At 47.3% G+C, this 10,626-nt stretch overlaps 1 protein-coding gene across 1 annotated transcript in view; it reads right to left on the bottom strand.

Moving 5' to 3' along the window:
* LOC112080649 (integrin beta-4-like) overlaps positions 1 to 10,626 on the bottom strand; it is a 51,145-nt gene that overhangs the window by 16,763 nt on the left and 23,756 nt on the right. Inside the window, 17 exon segments of the mRNA XM_070442651.1 lie at positions 147 to 335; positions 968 to 1,117; positions 1,505 to 1,633; positions 2,246 to 2,419; positions 2,692 to 2,877; positions 5,667 to 5,795; positions 6,241 to 6,423; positions 6,734 to 6,871; positions 7,027 to 7,210; positions 7,951 to 8,117; positions 8,289 to 8,606; positions 9,365 to 9,572; positions 9,666 to 9,846; positions 10,032 to 10,125; positions 10,128 to 10,180; positions 10,372 to 10,464; positions 10,466 to 10,616. Coding sequence (XP_070298752.1) covers positions 147 to 335; positions 968 to 1,117; positions 1,505 to 1,633; positions 2,246 to 2,419; positions 2,692 to 2,877; positions 5,667 to 5,795; positions 6,241 to 6,423; positions 6,734 to 6,871; positions 7,027 to 7,210; positions 7,951 to 8,117; positions 8,289 to 8,606; positions 9,365 to 9,572; positions 9,666 to 9,846; positions 10,032 to 10,125; positions 10,128 to 10,180; positions 10,372 to 10,464; positions 10,466 to 10,616 — 2,727 coding nt within the window.

Below are 10,626 nucleotides of genomic sequence, written 5' to 3'. Positions count from 1 at the left end.
CCTGGAGAGTAGCTCATGCTATAGCTCGCCATTACCTGCATGCGGCAGTGACGTAAACTCGTATAGCTGATTACCTGGCATTGGGCTGAGTGGTCTGTATAGCTGATTACCTGGCATTGGGCTGAGTGGTCTGTATAGCTGATTACCTGCCATTGGGCTGAGTGGGCTGTTGGGGTCGACAGCTGACTCTATGGTGATGACTCCCTCCCTCTCCGGTCCCCAGCCTTCCTGACTCTGAGCCTTCACCTTGAACAGGTAGGAGTGGTTAGGCAGCAGGTCCTGCACCACCACGGAGTTGTCTGCGGGGCTGGACATGTTTATACGCTTCACATCACCTGGATAGAGAGACAAAGGGGGTTAGATTACTGTAAAGGGATGCTGGGACAAGGCTATGAGATCTAAAACAGTTGATAGGATTTGAAGAAAGCCCTATCAGAAGTCTTCACGGATATTCCCGAACCCGATTACCCGAGGTCCGACCCAGTATAGTAGTTGACCCTCGGATCACGCTCGGCAGCCATGCACCTCGGATCGGTTTGGTAATATGGAAAATACTGGCCAGATCCAAAATTATATGTGAAGAGGAAAATATCCTGATGAAATTAAATATCCTAGGATTTACATTTGCTATGCATGGCAGTTGATTCAGTCAATAGCATTAATGTCTCTCCTACACCTGTCTGCCTTGAGGTCTCTTTATAGCCAACTTGCATCATTGTTTCCACTGGAGATATGGGATCAGCAATATGGTGCTATTTCACATGAGGCGTGGTGGTTACTTAGGAACTCTTGTCGTTCGCAATGGATGTAAAACACTGTTGATGTCGGATTGGAATTTCACGGATCCTATTCAACCAAACCTGACAACTGTGTTCACAGGTTCAAAATGGAAAACAATATTCTTCTTCTGCACATCAACAAAACACAATGTGTTTAGAATGTGACACAAATGGCCATGGGTCCATACCTCCATTGAGAAGCTGGTAGAGAACACAGTACCCTAAAACATCCCTCTCACAGTGGGGCTCCTGCCAGCTGATCTTCAGGGCAGTGGGGCCCAGGGCAGAGAACACCAACCTGGTGGGGGTGTCAGGGACCCCAGGGGCCAAACGAGCGTCTGGGGGGGGGGGGAGAAAAANGGGGGGGGGAGAAAAATAGGTCAATGAGGGGGAGAGAAAGAGAGATGGGTTTAGGGAAGGAGGGTGGTTAGGGGTTAAGTGGAGTCAAAATTACAGGGGTTACATAGACTATTACAAGATGAGATAGGATTAATGAGAGGTGAGTGAGCGTGATGCAGAGAGAGAGCGAGAGAGCGAGAACTTTCCCTATCAAAAGAAACATACATCACAGCAAAAAATAGCTTCAGCAACACAAAGCCTTCCTGTCACACCAGCTATGGGCATGGTAAGCCCTACCATGAGGCCATACTGTATCTTTAGGCCCTGCTATTGTCCCAGTGGTGTGAGAGAGGACAGCTGAGTGTGCTGCAGACAGACAGACTCACCGTGGAGCACCCTGTCCAGGTTCAGTAGTGCATCGTTGACATCCTCAGACTGGGTCCTGGCCCGGAAGGCCTGAGACATACCGTAGTCGTACTGACTCTGTGTCTGAGTGGGACTGAAGCCATATGTACCTGAGAATGCACGGAGCAAGCAAAAATGGAGCAGGAGGAGGAGGAGGAGGAGGAGGACAGGAAAGGAAGTGAAAGAGTGGGAGAAGGAACAAAGGGAGGAAAAGGAAGGAGGACAGTGAAAGAGGCGAGGGAGGAGAGGATTGAAGTATGGAGAACAACAGGAGAAGAGAGCGACAGTCAGCATAGCGCCTGCATAGCTCTGTGCAGCCACCAACCCCAGTAATCGATAACAGATATCCAAGCCAGCCGCTACATGCACCTCATCAGTAAGCCTGCTGTAGATGATCTGTATATCTGACATTTATAGCCGTGATTGATACAGACAAACAGATGAGCTTCTTTCAGGTTAACAGTAGAGGTCAGAAAGATCTGAAAACGATGTGATGGCATTTCCCTTAGCAAAGACCTCATAATCAAAGACCTCCCTGTCAAAGACCTCCTTGTCAAATACCTCCTTGTCAAAGACCTCATCTAAATTGGCTCGTTGTAGCCTCATGCCTGTGACCTGTGTCAGGGTGAACTGTAATTGATCAGCTCTTTACACTCAAAGAGCTGAAAATCTGCTTTCAAATATGCTTAAAAGAATATGCTTCAAATGAATCTAAATCTTACTTTGGCCATCTGTGTATCCAGACAATCCACTGGACAGGTCTCCTATGATGATGGAATCTCGGATGTTGTCGTCATACTCATAGTAACCTCTGTTCTCTGATCGTTTCCTCATGACAACATTCTCTGTGCGCGTCCCGCCCCCAATCACCTGAGTGCGGGAGAGAGAGTTTCCTCCTGTAGGAGAGGAGGAGACCAGTGATGACGACTACCAAATACATAGATACTGAACAATAGAATTCTAGCAAACAGTACATTCTGAGTGCAAGGTCGGCAAACTTCTGGTGTCAACACGTTTCCCATATAAACTCTAAATCTCCATGTTTGATGAACTCTGTACAGGGTACTGTTCTGGTGAAGACAAGCCAGCTGGAATTACTTGCCATTGTCATATCATTGTAAGTCAACAGATAGATTCAAAAGCTGACACATTCTGCATCCATCCGTACCTTGTCCAGAGAGGTATGTTGTGGTGGACTCCATGGACATGGACCCCCCGGCCCCCCCTCGGTGGCTGGAGCTGAGGGTGGACATGGGAGATACCTGGCTGTAGCTGGATGAAGACATGTTGCGCGACATGGAATTATTTCCCCCGGGGAAGAGGAAGTTCTGTTCCAACCTGCCGTTCATTGGTTCTGAAAGACAAAGATGAGGAGAGCCAGAAGAGAAGAGAAAGAACATCAAGAACATTCTGGAACCCAACATAAATCAAACCAAACATTCTGGAACCCAATATAACTCAAACCAAACATTCTGGAACCCAACATAACTCAAACCAAACATTCTGGAACCCAATATAACTCAAACCAAACATTCTGGAACCCAACATNAACATAACTCAAACCAAACATTCTGGAACCCAACATAACTCAAACCAAACATTCTGGAACCCAATATAACTCAAACCAAACATTCTGGAACCCAATATAACTCAAACCAAACATTCCAGAGCCCAATATAACTCAAACCAAACATTCTGGAACCCAACATAACCCAAACCAAACATTCTGGAACCCAAACCAAACATTCTGGAAGCCAACATAACCAAAACCAAACATTCTGGAAGCCAACATAACCAAAACCAAACATTCTGGAACCCAACATAACCCAAACCAAACATTCTTGAACCCAACATAACCCAAACCAAACATTCTGGAAACAAAATAATTGATTTAAGTACGTTAATAGCGGCAAATCACAACAAACTGCAAGAGAAACACCCACCTTAGACTGCACACAGGGACATACATACATTTGGTATCACCACTTTCACAGCCATGAGAAGCCTTTATACATAACCAGGTCACCCGTGACACAAAACAGTATTAGACGTCCATCCATGTCTGAAGACTTCAGGAGATGACGTGAAAACCGACCACTAGGGGCAACAGTGAGCGCTGTTACCTTCAAGTAGGTTTGGGTTTTGCTAGGCCTTGTGGACGGGGATGGTGGATGGTCGTAAGCATCAAAAGGTGTAAAAGGTAGCATGTTTCAAATCCAGCAATAGAAAGTTGTTTTGGAGATTTTGTTTTTTAAGCCTATCCCAAACCTTAACCCTTACCTTAACCAGTCAGAGTTAATACCTAAACTTATCCCAAACCTTAACCCTTACCTTAACCAGTCAGAGTTAATGCCTAAACTTATCCCAAACCTTAACCCTTACCATAACCAGTCGGAGTTAATGCCCAACCTTAACCCTTACCTTAACCCTTACCTTAACCAGTCGGAGTTAATACCTAAACTTATCCCAAACCTTAACCATTACCTTAACCAGTCGGAGTTAATGCCTAACCTTAGGATTTTGAAGTTAATGCCTAAACGTAACCTTAAACACTTTGACTTTTTTCGTTTGGAACAACTTCGAAATTTGACATTGGAGAAACATGGATGAACGTGTAATTCTGACGTGAGACTGTGAGAGCTTGTTGTATATACAAGCCCTACAACCTGCCTCCTTCCCAGAGCATCTCTCCACATAGAGGTGTAAAGAGTGGAGACAGGAGAGACAGACAGGACAATCCTGTCATGACCATCAACTGGCGGTGGGGCAGTTGATGCCTGGAAGTGAAGACCCTTTTTGGTGGGAGGGTTGAGGTGCAACAGGGGGAGAGGCCAGACCAGAACCAGGGGTAGGGGTAGATTGGAGGACGGAAACATGATGTTGATTAGAGATCTGAAGACTTTGTGCAGACGAGAGGTGGTGGCATAGGGGGCACTGCAGCTGCATTGGGAGATTTGTGCCCGGCGTACACAGTAGCTGGCATGCCATCTCTGTATCTGTCTGTCTATCCAGGGCGGTCTTCACCTTGATGGGGTATCTGTGTTCGGCTGGGTCGGGGGGTCTCGTCGCTGCTGGTCTCTGTCTCTGTGCTGAGGTGGTAAGGGATCACATCCACATGCCTATTCCAGGACACCGAACGCAGGTCCAGCTTGGAACCCACCAACTTGATAAAGCCTTGTTATGGAGAGGAAGGTAGGCGGAGGGGGGGGGGGGAGGGGGTGGGGTATGGTTGCATGGCATTTGTTTTTGTGAAGCGTGGTGATTAGAAGGAGTTGAGAGAGGAGGGAAAAGGAGGAAGAGGAGGAGGTATGTAGATTCTGTGATATCTAAACTACAGAGCAATAATAGGAAAGGTTTGACTGGCATGATAAAGCCATGAAGAAGAATATGAAGACTGGCATGATAAAGCCATGAAGAAGAATATGAAGATTGGCATGATAAAGCCATGAAGAAGAATATGAAGACTGGCATGATAAAGCCATGAAGAAGAAAATGAAGACTGGCATGATAAAACCGAAAGCCATGAAGAAGAAAATTAAGAAGAGACACCATTTTTGGATCTGATGGTCTTGTGTAAAATAAAGTCAGTTTGTTAAAAGATACTTCAGAGAGAGAGAGGGGGAGAAGGAAATAAATGAGAAAAAATGAAAATGGAGACAGAAAGTGATAAAGAGAGCAAGAAAGAGAGCGAGAACAATGGAGGAAACCCTCCTGTCTGTCAGCCTCGACCGTGACACATTAAACCCTTTTTAGGTTTCTCTTTCTTTCTCTTTCTGCTTCAGTGAGCAGATGACTGGACTACAGAAGATGGATAGACATGTGTCTTTCTGCTGCATGGAACCCATCTATAACAGTCCTGTCCAGTCTGCATTCACTCGGTTTCCCTGAGCACTGAAGCTCACTGGCATCATGAGAGGGCTACTAGCCAATAAGTGTAAATCTTAAATAACAAGCCAACATGGAAAAAAATCCCTTTGGTGATCAAAACAGATCAAAACAGTGAGCTTCATCCCCATTAGCTGTTACTTAGCAACAACTATTCTTCCTGGGGTCCACTCAAAAGACATTACAACTCCCAGTACATAACGGAAGCTAGACTGCAAAGAGACGCCAGGAAAGGTGGCGTAGTCTGCGGGTACCCACCTTCGTCTGAGACGCTGGGTCTCTTGGAGTCTGTTGGCGACCTCATGACCTCACTGCTGTACATCAGGTAGCCGTCGTACTCATCCCCCGCCTCCGCGTCCACTATAGGGATGTCTGGGATGATAGGGACTATAGGGAGGAGAGGAAGAGAGATGGATTAACGCCTCCATCACACCGACAGCATCATTGCGTTTTGGTACACCAGAAGTACATTGATTTCCAATGAAACACTGCGTTTGCCTTGCGGCATCGTGTCGCAGAGGAATGTGAAGTGCGTTCGGCGTGGTGCAAACGTTTGATTTATCGAACAAATGTGTCAAACTGTATGAATAGACGGCTTGAGAGAAATGGTAGCAGAAGGTGAATGTTGAACTTTTGTTGCACTCCTATCCAGATGATGATGCTGCGTACTATTTTGCGCAACGACGCTGTCGGTGTGATCTAAGTGTAAGATAAGCTTCTCTTGAAACATTAGCTTTCTGGTTTGCTAGACACAAACGTTTCAGCAGGTAACAGTCAAGATCATACTAGATGCTTTCTAGATGGTACATGTCTTCTGCTCTTATTTACTCACTGGACATGGGTCTGGTGGGCTGGGAGGCCAGGTTGATGGTCGCTTCTTTGAAGGGACCCCAACCCACGCTGTTCTTAGCCCGGACCTGATAGCAGTAGGTCTGGGCCGACTGCAGGTTCTCAATCAGCAACATCCTCTTCTTAGGGTTGTCTATCTTCACCTTCTTAGCTGCACCCATCGGCTCTACAAAGGGAAGCAAGAGGGAGTGGAGAACGTGTTACGGCTCGGACACACCAATAGCTTTTCCCGGCCCGGGAGTACACTCTCTAAACAGAGTGCCCGGGCCATAATTTGCGAACAGAGTGCAAACCTATTTTACATTAGAATACCATGAAAATGTTGTCGGCCAGACTAAACACAGTGAGCCGAACGATTAGCAGACAAACGGCAGGTCAACATTCGGTGTGGTGTGTGTCGTCCTTTAGAATGTCTTAGAAGCACAGACATCACTCCGAGAAATTCTGAGATCATTTTGATTTGATCGGTCACTCACTCGTGTCGTCATTGATGGGCGTGTAGAGGACCTCGTAGGCGGTGATGACACCATTGGTCTCGGCAGGCTCCGCCCAGCTGACCTGAGTGACAGTTGGACTGATGACGTTAAACGCCAGACGACCGGGCTCACTGGGGACTGGAGGATAGGGGAGGATAGAAAGTAGACCGGAAGTTAATCACAAGGTACGAAGGAAGAAAACGACCTACACAATGTTTGAGCTAGAATTGTAGTGTTTCAAAGAAAATATATGTAGTCCATCTTCGACAGGAACAGGATGTGACCTCACTCACCATCCTCCAGGGTCTTACAGGGCACCATGTCACTGTAGTTTCCGTCTCCCAGGGCGTTGTAGCCACACACCTTCGTCTCGTAGTCACAATAGGGGTACAGGTTGGCCAGATCAGCATGGGTTGTCTTCACATTCATCGCAGGGGGGGCATCAGCCTCAGGATCCCCATAGATCCAATGCTTCACCTGGTGACCAGGGAGAATGAACAATCATAAAGGGACCACAACCTTTATTTCTATATCTACTCCGGATATATTTTGTACGTTATATTTTCAAAGTACATTTTTAAAACAGCAGTTCAAAGTTCAGTGAAAGCGAAGGAAAATAATCTCCCATTTTCCACCAGTAAAAGTTGCCAGGTGTGTAATCTATTGAGTTCCTCTGTTGATGACCGATGCTCCTTACGGAGTAAATGGTTTAAGTCAAGGTAAGTCCTGTACAGTGGCGGCTGGTGGAAGGAGCTATAGGAGGACGGGCTCATTGTAACGGCTGGAACAGAATGAATGGAACTGTATCAAACACATCAAATATATGTAAACCACGGTTGACTCCGTTCCATTTATTCCATTCCAGACATTACAATGAGCCCGTCCTCCTATAGCTCCTCCCACCAGCCTCCACTGGTCCTGTATGACAGTTCCTTGTAGTCCAGAGGATTGAATCCTGAGGGGGGTTCCTTACCTTGTAGTCCAGAGGATTGAATCTTGAGGGGGGTTCCTTACCTTGTAGTCCAGGGGGATGAATCCTGAGGGGGGTTCCTTACCTTGTAACCAGGGGGTTGAATCCTGAGGGGGGTTCCTTACCTTGTAACCAGGGGGTTGGATCCTGAGGGGGGTTCTTTACCTTGTAGTCCAGGGGGATGAATCCTGAGGGGGGTTCCTTACCTTGTAGTCCAGGGGGTTGGATCCTGAAGGGGGTTCCTTACCTTGTAGCCCAGGGATTTTCCTACGGGGTCCCAGTTCAGGCGGATGCTCCGGGGGCCGGTGGCTTTGGCCTTCACGTTGGTGGGAGAGTTGAGACGACCACCAGGAGACGTGGCTGTCTGGTTGATGAAGCCCGCACTCTTCTCCATCTGGGCATTGTCTGGAAGTCCTGAGGGGATGAGAGGGGGGAGACGGGGGGAGGAGAGGGAGGGAGGGAGAGGGGGAGTGGCAAAAAGGGTTGGGCAACTTATTTTAGTGATGCACACTTCGTGCATCAGATTCCTTACAGATACCCAATACTGTGTGTGTGTGTTTCAGTATCTGTTTCTGTGTGTATTACCTCCATCAGTAATAGTGACCATCGTCGTCTTCCTCTCTCCGACCACAGCTTTCGTACTGGGGTCAAACAGTTCCAGTTGGAAGGACTCTGGTTTCACCGGGCCAGGGTGAGAGCGTGGATCGATCACAATGTTCTTATCTGTTTCCCCGGGACCAAACTTTAGGGGGCCGGACAGCTCGAAGCGTTTAGCGTTGCGTGTCCTCCAGTGGACGGTGGCGGGCCCCTCCTTATTGCGGGTGCGGACCACGGGGATGGAGTAGGTTGGGTCGGCGGTGGAGAAGTTCTGGGTGCTCTTCATAAACATCACCACACTGGGCTCTGAGGGAAGCAACGGGAGAGGAAGTTTGTTACGGCCATGTTAGAGAGGAGGAAGTTATGGCTGGCTTTCCAACCACACATTAGCCAAGCTCTCAAAACCCATGGTAATAATGTCTGGGACATGTTGTGCAATTGTGTCCTGATGGAACAGAACAAAACTCTGGGATAATCTAAACAGTATAGTTTATTTTTTAATGCTATGTGATACACCCTGGACCCTGTCCTCTCACCTGGTTGGTCGGTGATGGTGAGAGTAGTATATAACCTCTCACCTGGTTGGTCAGTGATGGTGAGAGTAGTATATAACCTCTCACCTGGTTGGTCAGTGATGGTGAGAGATACGTAGTGTGGAGGTCAACCTCTAAAAACCTGGTTTCGCGTCAGCGTGTAGAGTGGTGAGAGTAGTAGTAATAACCTCTCACCTGGTTGGTCAGTGATGGTGAGAGTAGTATATAACCTCTCACCTGGTTGGTCAGTGATGGTGAGAGTAGATATACACTCTCACCTGGTTGGTCAGTGATGGAGTAAGTAGTATATATACTCACCTGGTTGTCAGTGATGGTGAGAGTAAGTATATAACTCTCACCTGGTTTGTCAGTGATGGTGAGAGTAGTATATAACCTCTCACCTGTTGGTGGTCAGTGATGGTGTCAGTAGTATATAACCTCTCACCTGGTTGGCAGTGATTCAGTGATGTGTCAGTAGTATATAACCTCACCTGGTTGGTCAGTGATGGTGTCAGTAGTATATAACCTCACCTGGTTTGTCAGTGATGGTGACGGTGGTTCTGGGGTAGCGTCCCAGCTTTGCACCCTGTCTTGGGTTACTGAGGTCCATGACAAATTGTTTGACCTGTGTGTCCTTCAGCAGACCATCTCCCTCTCCCATCTCCAACAAACGAACAGGGACAGTCTGCTGGGTCTCCCCTGGCCCGTAGGACAGTTCCCCATCCACTGTCACATAGTCCTGGTGAGGACGGAAGATAGTTATGAGGATGGAAAAAGAAAGTAACTTAGACAAATGAAAAGTGTGATATCTCTGTCTTATAGCATGTGTTACCTTCTTGTCCTTGGCGGTGAGGTCTCGGGTGCGGTAGCTGACCTGTGCGTGTCCATCCTCTATGATCTCTCTAGTAATGGGGATGTTAGCCACTTTGTCCTGTCGGCTGTAGGTGTACGAAGGCTGGAGGAACGACATAACACTCTTGGCTGAAGAGGAGAGAGAGACACACAGTTTTTAGCTAACTAAGGTGAGGGGAAGAAACAAAATAAACCAAAATAATATACACATTCACTGGAAGTCAACGGTTTTATATGCTGTATGGTTTTGAAGCACCGTGTAAGTGCGTGTAAGAGTAGAGGGTCAGGGGTCAGATAGATATCTCTGATTGGCTCTCACCGTGTTCTTGATGATAGTGATGCTGACGAAGCTCTTCCTATCTCAGCGATGCCCAGAGGAACGTCCACCGCCTCCACCTGCAGCTGCTTCTTATCATCATCTTCCTCCTTGACGAAGAGCGCACGTGTACATCCACCATCTCTACCCCCTCCTGGAACTCCACGCACCAGCCGCCTCTGCAGAGAGCCAGACAGAGAGAGGGATTGAGTTAGGAACTCCCATACACACACACAACACACACACACACACACACACACACACACACACACACACACACACACACACACACACACACACACACACACACACACACACACACACAACACACACAGACACAACACACAGACACACACACAGACACACACACAGACCTCTGTCTGTGGCCACTGTGTAGTAGCCCGGCACCACTTTGAGATCCTGGAAGTTTCCAGACTGGACGTTTTCTCAGTCAGTTTGACGATGTTGGGTAGCTGGAGCGAGGAGCGGACAGAACGGTGTCTACGATGGCGTGGTCAGCTCTTTTACCAGCATTTCTCTGTAATCTGAAACACAAAACAATATCAGTAATGATAATATGAGAAAACATGATTTAGACAAATTCAGAAAAAATGTCTTTATTGTA

This window comes from Salvelinus sp. IW2-2015, unplaced genomic scaffold (assembly GCF_002910315.2).
Source record: "Salvelinus sp. IW2-2015 unplaced genomic scaffold, ASM291031v2 Un_scaffold16406, whole genome shotgun sequence".
NCBI classification, from domain to species: domain Eukaryota; kingdom Metazoa; phylum Chordata; class Actinopteri; order Salmoniformes; family Salmonidae; genus Salvelinus; species Salvelinus sp. IW2-2015.
This window is presented reverse-complemented; position numbering and strand designations above follow the sequence as displayed.